A 15,531-nucleotide genomic window follows, 5' to 3' on the forward strand; every position below is an offset into this window, starting at 1 on the left:
AACATGAGCTGAAATCTTATTTATTAATTGTTCAAAGATATTCCTTGATACTCAAAGTGAGATCCCAAACTGAAATAGTTGATAATCTTTTTAACATTTTCGAAAGAATAGATTTTTGTTTTACCAGCAAGCAAAACATATATCTGAAAAGATATATTAGTTAAGTGCTATCTAATATTGGGTTGTCCAAGAGAAATTTCGGTTGTACAGTTGGATTTTGGTTGGAATTAGACAAAACCGGATTTGGGTGCTTTATTTCATATCTTGAGAATATTTTCGGTTATGGAAATTCTTGGTGTCCAAACTACCTTGGTATATAAATAGAAGTTTGTTCTTCTTACAAACTTATCCTGTGGCAGGCACTTCGTTTCGTAGTCACTGCTGTAGCCGACTAATGATATTACTTGTAATACTATCTTGGAGAGGAGAGTAACCTAATTAGGCGACATCTCACTAGTGGAATATAGCCGTTTTAAGATAGTCCAATAGTGTCGTTTTAGATGGTAAAAAGACACTACCAGAGTGCCGCTGAAAGTGTCGTAGATTCAGTGTCTTTTTCTGAAACCACACTTTCAAGATGCCCTGAATAACAATGCTTTCGGAGTGCCGTTGTGCACGACATCCGTCTGACGTCGTAGATTTGATTTATTTAATATTAAAAATATATGTCAGATCTGGCTGACTGCTGTCATTCTGACTGGGCTGAAACAATTCTGATTCCGATTCAGATTACAGAAAACTGAAACTCAAATTACATTGAAATTTAAATGAAAATTCAAATTCAAATTCAAATCAAAATTAATATTAAAATACTGAAATTCAAATGACAATTCAAATTCCAAATAAAACCAGATTCATCTAATACAAAATGACAACTCAATTACATTGAATTTTACTCATAAATTTAGTCCAAACTCATAAAAAGAAAAAAAAGATTCAGCTGCTAATTAACAAGTTCAAGGTCTCTTAAAGAGAAGTGATACAAGTCCTAAAACTTTTAACAATGTCATTATGACCTTGGCACCAGCATGCTTGAGAACAGAATTGCAGTAGCACAGACTTTTCCGACATTTCCTTATCCAGCGGGAACAACAGTCTTACCATCAACCATGACATCAGTGACCCTCATGGGACCATCTGGAAGAGAGTGACGGCATCCATAAAGGTATCGAACTATATTCAGAATACGAGTAGGATGCCAGACCTCTGCATGCTTGGTTACATGACTAGTCGAACATAATACACATAGGTGGTATAATAGATACATCATCAAGATAACAACAACATTTCCATGGTGATTTCATTGCTTACATCAACATGGAGATGAACAAACAAACCATAGGCAGTGAAAAACCATAAGCATGATGATTATGCGAAGACACATATACCTCTACAGAACATTGTGATTGAATATCTACAATCCACATTCATCTAGTTTCTAACAGCAAATGGAGCTTGCCTGGTGAATCTGTTTCCTTGTATAGAAAGCGTGGACCACAAATAAATCAGTTCATATACGGTCATACCAAAACACTAACCTCAACAATCTAAATATATGATAGACTCACCTCAGTTCCGCAATACAGCTTTAAGATTTTCTTGGCAAGAGATCTAGCTGCAGCTCTTGCAATGGTTTCCCTAGCCGAAGATCTGCTACCACCCTGCATTTACAATTGCCAGCTATTTAGACACAAAAATGGGAATTGGCACCTTCACACACATACAGACATAACATTCAAACACGGTGGGAACGAAAGCAAACCTTGTTGGAGACATAAGAAAACAAATGTTGATCCTCCGGGAAGCAAGAACTGCACTCATCACCCTACATTTCACGACTTGTCCAGCATGATATATTGAACTTGCTTCGCATCCTGGGTCTAATCCAACTTCAGACCTGGTTAAGAGAGGGAATAAATAGCTAAAGAAACGATAATTAAATACTATATTAGGAGGCTTATAAAGTAGATAATCATCAGAGCTAACTCTATCTATCTATAATAATTACCAAAAAAAAAAGATAAGGTAGAAAAGTTGTCAAGTTATGTCCTTGAAAAAGGAAAACTAGTTACTCTTTATCCACGAACTAATTTCATATACAAATAATACTTTTAACACACTAAATAAATATGAAGAAATCATGAAATGCAATTACATAGCATAGTGCTGACTAAGATCATCGCATATGCACAAATGCACAAGAATGAACTGTATGCAAGTTTAACCTCTGCATCACAACAAGGGATCAATTATATATAACAACTGGCGAGCAAATCCATGCACTCCATTGTAGAAGCTCACAGATCACCCATGTGTTTCAACTTTTCTGATCCATCCATGTGTTATCAGTCCATCGGTAGCATAGTCAAATGAACTAAGAATAGAAAGTTGTGGCTTGACCTGAAGAGAACACAGCAAACAAGATACGAAGATTAAAAAAAGGGGCTAAATTACTGAGGAACTGAGGACCAACCAACAGAGATCGGAATGCATTAGACTTTAAGAAAATAGTAAGGAATACTAAGTCAACAATATCACAAGAAACATAACAAACAAGAGTCTTTTTGTGAGGGACTGATATAAGCCTGGACTTGAAACCTAGCACTCAATTGCTAAATCTGATCCAACCCACACAGAACAATTGCCACAACGATAAACAAGTTAACAAGTGATTCTTTTCACACATACAACATAGTTAGGAGGTAACAGACAATAAGAGTAATTTATGCTAAGAGAAAATACCTTGAATTTCTTCCCAGGCTTTGGGACTTCAGGTTCTGACATGTGTGTAAGAGGACAAAATTCCTTCACACCAGTTGATAGCTGCACATCAGCACCAAAGTCCCCGACAGAGGTTACCTTCCCCTTAACAACCATACCTGGTTTGGCATCTAAGTGAGTGAAAACTGATCCCTCAAAAGCACTAGCCTGAATAAAGTATGCAGAATAGTGGAAGCAAATTAGGAAACCACACTTTGAATACTTAATACTATAAGAACTAGCCTTGTATAACAGAACAGAATAATGAAAATGCTAAACGGTCCAAAACATTACATACAATCATTGCTAGCAAGGGGTCACCCTTGTAGTCTGTATAAATTTGCAACTATTAAATGAGAGGTAAATCATTTGAATCCAGGCACCCACAATATTAACACCTTGGCGGATAAATTCTCTCTACATAATTTTAAGGCCTCTAATCTAATGTGCACCACTCATGCAGAGAAAATATATTAAGGTCAAGACACAACCTCCAAGACATTCAATGTGAGTCCTTCCAAGTGCCCAAATCCTAGAATGCAAGCACGAACAGAACCCGACCTCCTTGTACTTCGTCTCCAGCTTCCGAACTTTCTCATCAGCCACGTCAAATATCTAAATTCAAGAAAATAAAAGTTTCAAAACAGCAGGCATGGTCTTATTGGTGATAAACATATGGGAATATCAACAGAAAACAGATGCAATGATAAGAACTTACACCAACATTATCACGAAAATATAAGGAGAACTTTGAAGTTATCACCATATTTTCTGGATACAATTTCCCATCAACGATCTTTGTTCCGTCACCATCTTGCCTACAATAAACATACAGCAACAAGTTAACCAGAATACCATTTTCAGTGCACATTTCCTTAAATACGAAATCGAACAATAGATTAGTGGAGTTAGAGAATTTACCCATGAATCTTATTCTCAATGCTACCTTTCAGAGCTTCTTCTCCAATACCAGGCCAAGCTCTATTCATGAATCTACACACAACAGACAACAAAATGAGTTATCAAAATAAATCCTTCACCAGAAAAATAAAAATTGAACCAAAAATTATATGCAATAAAATTTTGATTCTCATCTAGAAACAGAAAAACGATTCAAATACACATCTGTAACCCATCAAATAAAACCCTAAATTCATATGAGAGCATCAGGGATAACCATCCTCTTAATCTTGTCCTATGGTTTTTGGGATACCCTCATAAGCCTCGATTCAAGAAACTACAACAGCCTCGCATGGTCTTGTGTGGAATCATACTAGAAATAGTCGAATAACAAAAAAAAAAACAAAAAACAAAAAACAAAAAAACAAATATTAAATCAACTTCAAAAATCAAAATCAAACTTGGTTACGGTTTGCAACAGAAACTTGCCCACAAACGGTCTTCTTCCTTCCTTGAGAAACGAAAATATACTTCGTTTACGAAGAACAAATAGATCTGGAACAAAGACTTTTTCAGTAGCACCCAAACTGAAACATCAATTAATGAGATCAGAAAGCCATGTTTCCTTGATAGAAGAAGAACAAAAAGAATCCTTTCTTTCTTCTATGAATGAATTGAAGAAGAACAAGAAAAAAAAACGAATTCTTTTTTTGTTTTTTGTTTTGTGATTTGTATGGTTAGTATCTAACTTATTACAAACCCTAACTTTACCTGTAGACAAAATTAAGATCGAAACTGGATAATTGCACATCAAAAGAAACTGGGTTTCTATCAAACACGAAATTGGTTGAACAACAGTAAATCAGACATCTCTTCAAGGTTTAATGGAGGAGAGTTTTTAGGAATTTTTTTTAAGAACTTCCGATAAATTGGTTGGATGGTGGTGGGTTTTCAGTGAAAAAGGTTTTGATGGTGGTGGGATTTCAGAGGAAATAGTTCATTGTGGGATTTTTTTCCTGTGTTTTGGTAAGAGCTGGAGAGAGAGAGTTAGATAGAGATGAATGAAAGATAAAGATGAAAGAAATAGAAAAGTATTTTACTCGATAATAACGAAGTACTCTTGCTTCATCTCAGCCGTTACGACAAAGAAGCTAATCCTAACCGCACGATTATGCCAACGAAATGATTCTATTCTGCGTGTCGTTGTAAAAGTAGCTAAAGTCAAACCACTGCAACAGCTTGGCTTTAGTCAGAGGCAAACACTAAAGTGTCGCTATAGAAGTCAACGAAAGATCAACCACAACGACAACTTCATTTTAGTCAGCAACGTGTTTTGATATGTGGCGGTTTAGCAACTTCTGTTTTATGTCGTTTCGTTATGTCCTAGATAGCCTCTTTTTCACTAGTGTTTCTTACGTCCTCTGGTTTAAAGACTTCTTTAGAATAAAGAAGCGTCTATTAGTACCTTCATGGGAAACTAGAATCTGCATTATTATTTTAGTTTTCGATTATTTATTTGATTTAGTAATGATTGTTAATTCTTGATTACACCTAATTTGATTATTCATGAGAACCTTCTCTTCTGACATAAAGTCACTCAAACTAGATCAAGAGACTAGCGGTAGTTCATATCTGTTTTTAGATCTGACGTTGACTTGTGATCATCCATTGTTAATAGATTATATTCTGTGCGTGATCGATCACAAGTTGAAATCAAGTTTGTTATTGTGCTGGTACAGAAGACTATTGAAGATTAGAAGACAAGAATTTGTTTCTTATTGGTTTCCTACCTTTATGATCTGCTTCGTGCAAAAACTTTATCGGCTGGGATTCGACTAGATCTAGTTTATCTTTTGATAGACTTGTTATTGCTAGTCATGTTTAGATCGACAAGCTACCATTTGGTGGTACTCTTCAGTATCCAAATCTGGTAGTTTTGTTTGACTTGATCTGTTTAACTTGTCAATCCAGATCTAACTCGACAAAGGAGTTTAATTGATTTAAACAAAAAATCCCTTGTCACGCTCAACAACATATCTCTTTTTAATTTCCCGAAATAGGAGAGTGGTTACCAAACAGATTAGTCCTTTATTGTTTGGAAGACGACCGAAAGGGTTGAATGCTTAAAGTCTTCAGAGAGGCTGAAGCAACTTAAGATAGTGGAATCTATCTTAGGATTCACGTGCGTAGGCCGGATTGGTTGTAGACGCATGGATACCGAGGAAAATAAGAAACTAGGAGTAGTTTACTTGGTCTTAACTATACGAAATTGGTAGTATCTTTGTGTAGCGTCTTAATTCTGAGAGTATTCAAAACTGGACTAGGTTCCGTAGTTTTTCTGCATTTGCGGTTTCCTAGTTAACAAAATCTTGTTGTGTGCTTTTACTTTACTTTCCGCATTATAATTTGCATAAGTTATAAATAAAGTAATTCCATTTGTACGTTAATCCCAAACACTTGGGATGATCCCTACAGTTTAAGGTTCGGTTTCGAACTAGAAACTATAGACCAAGTGTATATCTTGTGGTTGCTATCTTCTTAACAGTCTATATTAAATCACGCAAGGCATCAGATTTATAGGTTGATATCAAAAAGATTGTGGTATACTTGGTACCCTCGTCATTTCAGTCATTATTAAGCAACTCTTTTCATAGACGATAATTTTTCTTGAGGTCTGCAACTCAGTGGAAGTAGTAATTTTTGTTGTTTGTTTATAAGGAATTTCATCTTTTACCCAAATACAGTAAAAACTCCATATATCGATACTCCATATAATAAACTCTATATATTAATAAAATATCATAGTCCCAACATGGGCCAGTTATAAATAGTAATAACCTCCATATTTTAATATTAATAGATTTTTCTAGTCCTACCATAAGAATATACCTCCATATATTAATATAATTGTCATTATTGGAAAATTATAGTACATCAAAATTTAAGATGAAATAAAATACTTATCTGTAGTTGTTTGAGAAAATGATGTAACCTTTTGGATTGTTAGTGTATCTTTTGATTTGTAGATGTGTAAGTCTTCATTACTATTGACACCTTATTTTGGAAGCCAAAACATTTCCAACTTGTCGAGCATGTTTAAAACTTCTTGGCATGAGACTTTTGGTATCTCCGTACTATCATCATTAGGATTATTTTCCTCCGCTTCTTGTCTAATTCTTCTTCAGTTAAACTATGTACAACTTGTTGCTCATTTATATGATTAAGCAAGACATCCATATCTATTTTCATTTACATACTTTGAATTAGCCAAAAAATAAATATACCTCCCTATACTAATAAACCACATATATTAATAATTTTGTGAAGTCCCAAGGCTATTAATATATGGAGTTTTTATTATAGAGTACAATGTTTTTACAATGGCCAATTTGTCGCAATCCCAATACTAAATTTTCTTTTATGATTTTTATATGGGACCCACCAATAACGTTCATGTAATTTTAAAATTTATTATGATCATTAAACGAGCAGTTTTGATTTCGATGGATTTTCTCTGTTTTTGAAAAGGAGTTACCTAAAAATAAAATAATTACAATGCCTAGTGTGTCACAGTGACAAAACCAAATTTCCCATTTCGGGTAAAAAAAATGGTGGAACACACAACCTATTATCATTAGAATTTGGTCACTTTGAGTTCATCTTTGCCAAATATGATATATTGATTTTAAAATGTCCAATTTGTAGGTTTATGTTTGTTTCCGTGTCAATAATTCTCTTTAAGACGAATAAAAACTTTAAATCGAAGTTGCTAGATGTCATTCACTTTCTTCCCCTGAAGAATTCCCCAATACATATCGCTTCCACATTGGTCAATCTTCCCAAACAGATTCACCAATTATTTTTTATTATTTTTTTATGATTTTTTATATGAGACTCACTCCCATGTGGTTAATGGCATTCGTGTATTTTCAGGGTTAATTGTTTCAATAAATGAGGCTTTAGATTTTGTGTAATATTTCTAGTCATTTATTTAAAGAAATCTCATCTTTACCCCAATGAAATATAATGTTTTCTATAGTGACCAATTTGTCGTAATTCGAGTATCAAAATTTTCTGTTTGGACCACTCCCTTACGGTTAATGACATTCCTATGACTTTAAGGTTCACTGTTTTCACTAAGTGACGGTTTTGATTTTGGTCGAACTTTCTTGGTTGTTCGTTTAAAAAGAATTTCATCTTTACCCAAGTAAATTACAGTGTTTTCACAGTGACCAATTTGTCTCAATCCCAATATATACCAAATTTACCTTTATAATTTTTCGTATGGAACCCACCCATGTGGTTGATGTCATTCGTGTAATATCATGGTTCATTATTTCACTAGATGAGAGCTTTGATTTTGGTGGAGTTTTCTTGGTTGTTTGCTTACAAGGAATTTGATTTTTTACCCAAAAAAAAGAAATTTCATCTTGGTTGTTTGCTTTCAGGGTTCATTATTTCACGAGATGATTCTGATTTTGGTGGAGTGTTTTACAATGACCAATTTGTCGCAATCTCGATACTAAATTTCCCTTTATAATTTTTCTGGTATGGGACCCACTCCCATGTGGTTAATGACACATTCATTATTTCATTAGATGAGGGATTTGCTTTTGGTGAAGTTTTCCTAGACTTTTGAAAAGAAAGAGTGCTCTTTATACCTAAAGATAAAATTATTACTATTTCCAATTTTTCTTAATTATTGAACCAAGTTTATTTTTTTCGGGTAATAAAGTGGTGGCACCAACGACCTATCATCGTTGGAATCTGGCTACATTGAGTTCATCTTGGGGAAAACATGGAATATTGTCTTTACACTTTCCAATTTGTTGGTTAGTGTTTGTTTTTGTTCAATTATTTTCTATAAGTTTTTAAGAATTACTTGAAATCGTTAAATGTCATCCATTTTTTCCCCGAGACATTTTTCCCCAGTAGATATCACTCTCACACTGGTCCATGACAGGACCCACTGCTCTCCAAAATGAGTTCCCCAAACAAAATGAATATGGCCTTAAACGGTGATAGCCGGGAGACCCATTACCCATTAGCTATTTTCCATTGCATTCAGACTGCTTGCTTTACCTTTACCCAAAAATATGACGAACTTTATTGCATCAGCAAGGTTATTTTTCCTTTCTCCGATTGTGAGAGGTTTTGGATATAGGACGATTGACCATTATCTAGCAGCAACTACACCGTCCTTTCTCTTGATATCTAGCAGTAACTACTAGAGAGTTTACACCACTCGATTATTTCCTCTTTGAGGCTCTTCGATTTCCTCGAGAACTTTCCATGTACAAACAACTACAGCAAAGAAATGGACGTATATTTGTTTTACTTGATCAGTGATGATTCCCAACTCCATTTGCAAAGGCATGCATCTGATCATCAGCACCATTTTTGTCTCCTATACAAAATCTCTTCCTCCCCTACCTTCATTTCAGAATCCCTATAATTACAGCTGCAAGCTCATCCATTTCAGCACAAATTCCTCACCACCACTATCCTTCTTCTTCAACCAAACATTTATACATCCTTCAATAATTCTGTTTGTAACAACAATGTTGAACCCAAATGCCAATCCATTTGAGTACCAAAAGTTGAGCAGGCAGCACATCATGTCTCCTACAGCTTACTACCATTACTATCAGAGACAATCTCTTCCTCTTCCTCCGCTGCCTCCGCGACAACTCTTTAACACCATTTATCCCAACCCCCCATCACTTCTTGTAACTCCTCAACCATGTAATCCCTTTTACTCTCCCTTGCCATTCTCTGGACCACCCCCACCACCCCATCAACAACAACCGTTTCCTGTTTCTGGTAAAACACAAGAGTATTAAGTTAAAACATCCAAGAGTTTTGGTTTTGATTTAATTTAGAACTTAAAGAAGAGAATAACAAAACTTAACAAAGACTTCTTTTTATTAATTGATTGACATAATGAACTAGTTTTACTAAGCACATATATATATATATATATATATATATAAGTTTTCCTTGGACTACAAGGAAATATAGTTTCCTAACTTAAACTAATTTCTTAAAATACAAAAAGACTTATTTTTAGAACCAACTCTTAAAGGGAAAACGTGTACTATGTGTCACACGGTTTGTATGCCTTAACACCCTCCCGCAAGCGTAACGGGTGATCTTGAACTGTGATCTTGAATCTTAGTAGAGAAAATCGATCTTTAGACAGAGGTTTGGTGAAGATATCTGCAATTTGATCTTTTGAAGACACAAATCTAACATCAAGAAGTTTCAAAGCAACTTGATCACGCACAAAATGATAATCAATCTCAATATGTTTCGTCCTTGCATGAAATATAGGATTAACAGTAAGATATGTGGCGCCAAGATTATCACACCATAGAACTGGAGGTGATTGAGTAGAAACATGAAGTTCGGATAGAAGTGATTGAATCCACATAATTTCAGCAGTAGCAATAGCAAGACCTCTATATTCTGCTTCAGTACTAGAACGTGACACGGTTTTCTGTTTACGAGCACTCCAAGATATAATATTACCACCCAAGAATACACAATAACCACTGGTTGAACGTCGATCTTCAAGAGAACCAGCCCAATCGGAATCAGTATATGCGCTAAAGGATAACTGTAGAGAAGAAGACGGCCGAAGAAGAATACCAAACGTAGATGTTTCTTTAAGATAACGAAGTATACCCTTTACTAAGCCCCAGTGAAACTCAGTGGGTGCATGCATAAATTGACAAACCTTATTAACAACATATGCTAGATCTGGACGAGTAAAAGTCAAATATTGTAAGGCTCCAACAATACTACGATATTCAGTAGCATCAGCCAACAAGGTACTGTGATCAGAAGACATGTCCCCAAAAGTACTAAGTGGAGTGTGAATAAGCTTAACACCATCCATTTTCGCACGAATAAGGAGATCATGAGCATACCTCTGTTGAGAGAGAAACAAACCAGAGGATGTACGAATTGCTTCAATGCCAAGAAAGTAAGACAAGAAGCCAAGATCTTTGATTGCGAATTCTTGTTGTAGACGATCAATGATAGACTTAATACTTGTAGAGTTAGAACCTGTAACAATAATATCATCCATATAGACTAGTAAATAGATAGTACCAAGAGAGCCGTTATAGAGAAATAAGGACGAGTCACACTTCGAAGTGACAAAACCAATTTGCAACAAAAAGGTACTAAGCCTGTGATACCACGCACGGGGAGCTTGTTTGAGACCATAAAGAGAACGATGCAACTTGCAGACATGCGTAGGAAAACGAGAATCTACGTAGCCCGGTGGCTGTTTCATATACACCTCTTCTTGAAGTTCTCCATGTAAAAAGGCATTTTGCACATCAAGTTGATGAATTGGCCAATTGGAAGACAAAGCCAATGTAAGAATAAGACGAGTAGTACATGGTTTAACAACCGGACTAAATGTTTCAGAGTAATCAATCCCTTCTTGTTGATTGTATCCTTTTGCAACCAAACGAGATTTATAACGCGCAATTGTACCATCAGGATTACGTTTGATACGAAAAACCCATTTAAAACCAATAACATTCATGGAAGGATGATATGGAACTAATGACCAAGTACCATTCCGAAGTAAAGCATTGATTTCATCGTCGGAAGAAGTACGCCATTGAGGATCTTTATGAGCATGAGAGATACATGTAGGTTCAAGAGTATAATCACATAAAAGAGCATACCTAGAATTCGGTTTAAAATACCATCCCTTGCGCGCGTAACCATTGGATGAGAAACAGATGGCACAGGATTGGACAAGGTTGTTGACTGAGTGGAAGCTGGAGGCTGTAAAGATGTTGATGTTGGGGTGAACGAAACCGGAGCTGAGTTTGATGTTGAGGAGACACGGACTGGAACTGATGGAGAAAGATGGGCTTGATCATGGGCTGGAGATGAAACCGAAGATGACAATGGAATATGGGCCTGATCGGAAGAAGACGTGGACGCTGAATGATAGGTTGGAACGGGAGCTTTTGCACGGGCTTGCGCAGAAGTAGTAGACGCTGGAGAATGGGCTTCAGCGGAAACAGGAACAGACTCTGGAGAATGGGCCGGAGGAGGAAAAGTAGCAGACAGATGGGATGGAACCGATATTGGAGAGTGCACAGGAACAGACGCTGGAGAGTCTGAACGCAAAGCTGGAGAGGACACTGTTGTCGTAGGTAGTACTGGAAAGGATGCTTGTACCTGCGGATGAACAGAATCCAAAGATGGCATAGTAACGGGTAAGGATGGAATTACCTGTGAAGAAGTCGATGACGGTGAAGGCGAAGTGGAGGCGAAGGGAAAAGTAGTCTCATCAAATGTAACATGTCGATTGACGTAAATTCGACCCGTAGGAACATGAAGACACTTATAGCCTTTATGAGACGGACTATATCCGAGAAAAACACAAGGAGAAGACTGAGCCTCCATTTTATGAGACCGATAAGGACGTAAGTGAGGAAAGCATAGACAACCAAAAACATGAAGAGAAGTGTAATCAGGTGGAACACCAAAAAGATCTTGATACGGAGAAGAATTATTAACGAAAGTCGAAGGAACACGATTCATCAAATAACAGGCAGTGTAAAAGGAGTCATACCAATAAGAGGACAGAACAGAAGCCATATTTAAAATAGTAAGACCAGTTTCACGAATATGACGATGACGACGTTCAACTAAACCATTTTGTTCAGAAGTATGAGGACAAGAAAAACGATGAAAAATACCAAGATTTTGAAGATGTGGAGTGAGTTTGCGATACTCAGCCGCATTATCAGTTTGAAAAATTTTAATCTTACGACCAAAGAGATTTTCAACATGTTTTTGAAACAGAAAAAATAGAGAGAAAACATCAGACTTTTGAGACATAGGAAACATCCAAGTAAAACGACTATACGCATCAATGAATATAACATAATATTTATATCCTTCAGTAGACAAAATATGAGAGGGTCCCCAGGCATCGGAGAGAATTAAATCTAATGGATGCAAATAAACAGTATTACTGGTAGGAAAAGGTAACTTATGACTCCTATGTTCGTGACAGAAAGAACAAAAACTAATAGTTTGATTAGAAACTGGAAGAGAAAATTGAGAAATAACTTTATGAACTGTACGCATCATTGGATGACCCATTCTAGCATGCCAGGACTGTAGACTAGCACGTTCACCTATGCAAGCTTGAGGATGATTAGACAAAGAATCAATTTGATAGAGACCACCTTTCCTAATCCCTCGAATAAGAACCTTCCCGGTACATCGATCCTTCACAAGACAAAAATTTGGATGAAATTCGAAAAAGACATTGTTGTCAGTAGTGAGACGAGAAATAGATAAAAGATTATGAGATATTTTAGGTGTGAAGAGAACATTACGAAGCTGCAGCTTACGGTTGGGAGTGCCCAAAATAGAAGAACCAACATTAGAAATTGGTATATAAGATCCATTACCCATTCTTATTTGTTCAGAACCAGTATACTCAGTAGGAAATTGAAGACGAGAAAAATCATTGGTGATGTGATCTGTAGCACCACTATCAGGAATCGAAGAAGAGGAAGATAACAAACCAGTGTGAGCAGTATAAGTACGAGGAATAGATGTTGATGGATGACGACGAGGAGGACGGAAAGTGCGATCGAAGCGATTCCAACAGTCATTGGCTTCGTGGTTCTTACGACCACACAACTGACAAGAAAGACGATTGGCTGGGCGTAAACTGAAAGAGGTATACGAACCAGGAATGGGAGACAGAGCTGGGCTGGAACGATCTGATGGAAGCTGGGAATGGCTTGGGCCGGAGTGAACAGACGTAGACGAGGAGCGACCTGGGCTGGACGAGGTAGTATAGTTGGGCCAGGCAGGAAAGTTGGACGAGCGTGAAGCAGATGGTCTGGCTGGTCTTGGAGAAGAGTGAAGAACAGTTGGGCCGGACAGAGAAAAGAAGGACACTACGGGAAAAATCATCATTGACGACATAAGATAAGAGTTGCAGTACCCCTACGACAACTCCATTTCTACAATGGATGACAAGTGTTGTAAAGGGTGATGTGATTCATGGTTCAACAATAGTTTGTCAATGTTGTGATTCTCTTTCGATTTTTTTTGATAACCTAACACAACTCTTGCTTGTATTGTATAACAATCGTGGACAACATAAGTAGCATATCGTAGAAAAATATACAACAACAACTACAAGTATTATGAATAATATTTGCACAACACTTGTATGAATTGTCGAACTATCTTGGACAACACAAACTTATGTTGTAAAGTAAATGAAAACCTTTTCACAATATCTGGCTTGTATAGTTGAAAACTGAAAGACAACATCTATTAATATTGTGTATACTAGTGTCACTACACTTGCTAGAGTTGTAGAACATTCTGTCACAACATTTGTCTTGTGTAGTCATAATATCTAACACAAAATCCCTAGAGGTTGTAATATTTGAAGTAACAACATTTGTTACAAGTTGTGTGCATAAAACTATTTTGAAAAAAAAAAATCATAGCTGAAATGGAATTTCAGAAAATAATTCACTTTCACATTAACCTACCAGTGTAATACATTTATATTCATTCAAGTTAACCTGCCAGTGTTAAACACACATTCAAAAAATGGCAGTGATATAGATGTTTGGTTTCAAACCTCAGAAACCTCTCCTCAAATACATGTCCATCAGAAGTTTCAAGACTATCCCTCTCACTTCATGTTTAATTGAATCAAAATACCTAATCAGATTTTTGCATTAAAACAATAAGATCCTTGGAATCACTCTCATCAGAGCTATCATCACTGGGCTCTTCTTTCTTTTTGGCTGCAGGTGCAGGGATTTCTTTGCTACGACAGCCTCGGCAGGGATTTCTTTGATGCCCAGATGTAGCAGCGTTTGTCCTCCGGGGAAAGCGCTGGTTCTGGGGAAAGTTTTTCAAGTTTTCTGCAAAAGGAACATAAGATAATGATCTTAGTGAAACGCCAAATCAAATGACACTATATTTTCACTATCTCGAGGACAGACCAAGACAATTATAGTTCTGATCTTTCCAAGTCAACTAGTAGATTAACCCTAATAAATCTAGAATCTGTTATTGGATTAGACTTTAAATCAATGACCCAGACAAAATAAAGATAAACATCACTACAAAGAAGAAAAACTAGATACATAAATGTAAGGAAAGCATAACAGTCCTGAAGAGCGCGGCAAACATTATCAAACTCAGGATCAAATTAGGCTTCTCCTTCACAGTGACAAGCTCAAGTACAATGCGACAAGATTGGTCTTCAGGGTTGATTATAGGCAATGCAAGAGATCCACGAACTTCATGATCAATGGCTCCAGCTAAAAATTAGAACAAGACAAGCCATGGAATCAGGGACAAGTTCATTGCTCGCAGTACAGAACATGGCATCAATCCCACTTCTCTTTATCAGTCAGAGTAAACACTGTCTCCAAATTCCTTCTTACAAATCACTAGTCATCAGCACAAACCAAACCTTCCTCTACTCCATCCTTTTTTTTGTTATACCCTCCTTCAAATCTATTAGGGCTGCGGCTACGGCTGCGTCTCCTGCTTCTTGTGCCCCACCCAGTTTTCAGCGACATAGTTTATGCTGGAACGGGAGCAGCACAGCTACAAGGACAACTCAGAGATCTTCTATACAACAATCCAACAACATTTATCCAGGAAACTTATCACTAAACAATACAATGTTTTCTAACTTTTACCCTTCAGGTTTTTGTCATAACCCAAACACACAGATCAAATAACGAGATGGAGCAACAATACAGAGATACGTAACATAAAAACTTTATCAGCAGACCTGTGCGGCAAACCTGAAACTTATAATAGGAGCCCCTGGTC

The 15,531-nt window shown here is 36.6% G+C and overlaps 1 protein-coding gene across 11 annotated transcripts; it reads right to left on the bottom strand.

Annotated features, from left to right (window-relative positions):
• Positions 1 to 840: 840 nt before the first annotated feature.
• LOC113356132 (rRNA biogenesis protein RRP5-like) lies at positions 841 to 4,716 on the bottom strand. 11 transcript variants are annotated; one of them, XR_003362871.1, is made up of 9 exons: positions 3,938 to 4,092; positions 3,682 to 3,753; positions 3,479 to 3,578; positions 3,252 to 3,375; positions 2,743 to 2,928; positions 2,226 to 2,400; positions 1,763 to 1,897; positions 1,569 to 1,661; positions 841 to 1,468 (listed from the first exon to the last, which is right to left on the bottom strand). XR_003362871.1 is itself a non-coding variant. In XM_026599152.1 (9 exons), the coding sequence occupies exons 3-7, from the start codon at positions 3,747 to 3,749 to the stop codon at positions 2,305 to 2,307; spliced, it is 525 nt and encodes a 174-aa protein (XP_026454937.1). In that variant the 5' UTR covers positions 3,750 to 3,753; positions 4,150 to 4,247; positions 4,432 to 4,716; the 3' UTR covers positions 841 to 1,661; positions 1,763 to 1,897; positions 2,226 to 2,304. The 11 variants fall into 11 exon arrangements, 8 of the variants coding, with proteins under 8 accessions (XP_026454937.1, XP_026454936.1, XP_026454934.1 ...); XM_026599152.1 differs by lacking the exon at positions 3,938 to 4,092 and adding exons at positions 4,150 to 4,247; positions 4,432 to 4,716 and having other exon boundaries at positions 841 to 1,661; positions 2,743 to 2,879; XM_026599151.1 differs by lacking the exon at positions 3,938 to 4,092 and adding exons at positions 4,150 to 4,247; positions 4,432 to 4,716 and having other exon boundaries at positions 841 to 1,661; positions 2,156 to 2,400; positions 2,743 to 2,879.
• Between the last annotated feature and the right edge of the window lie 10,815 nt (positions 4,717 to 15,531).

This window comes from Papaver somniferum, chromosome 3 (assembly GCF_003573695.1).
Source record: "Papaver somniferum cultivar HN1 chromosome 3, ASM357369v1, whole genome shotgun sequence".
In the NCBI taxonomy this organism is placed as follows: Eukaryota; Viridiplantae; Streptophyta; class Magnoliopsida; order Ranunculales; family Papaveraceae; genus Papaver; species Papaver somniferum.

Coding starts and splice junctions, on each gene's coding strand:
- LOC113356132 (XM_026599152.1), bottom strand. CDS start 3,749: ATGAATAGAGCTTGGCCTGGTATTGGAGAAGAAGCTCTGAAAGGTAGC. Junction 2,880..3,251: donor TCACATTGAATGTCTTGGAG/GTTGTGTCTTGA, acceptor ATGCCAAACCAG/GTATGGTTGTTAAGGGGAAG. Junction 2,401..2,742: donor AGCCTGGGAAGAAATTCAAG/GTATTTTCTCTT, acceptor TGTTCTCTTCAG/GTCAAGCCACAACTTTCTAT.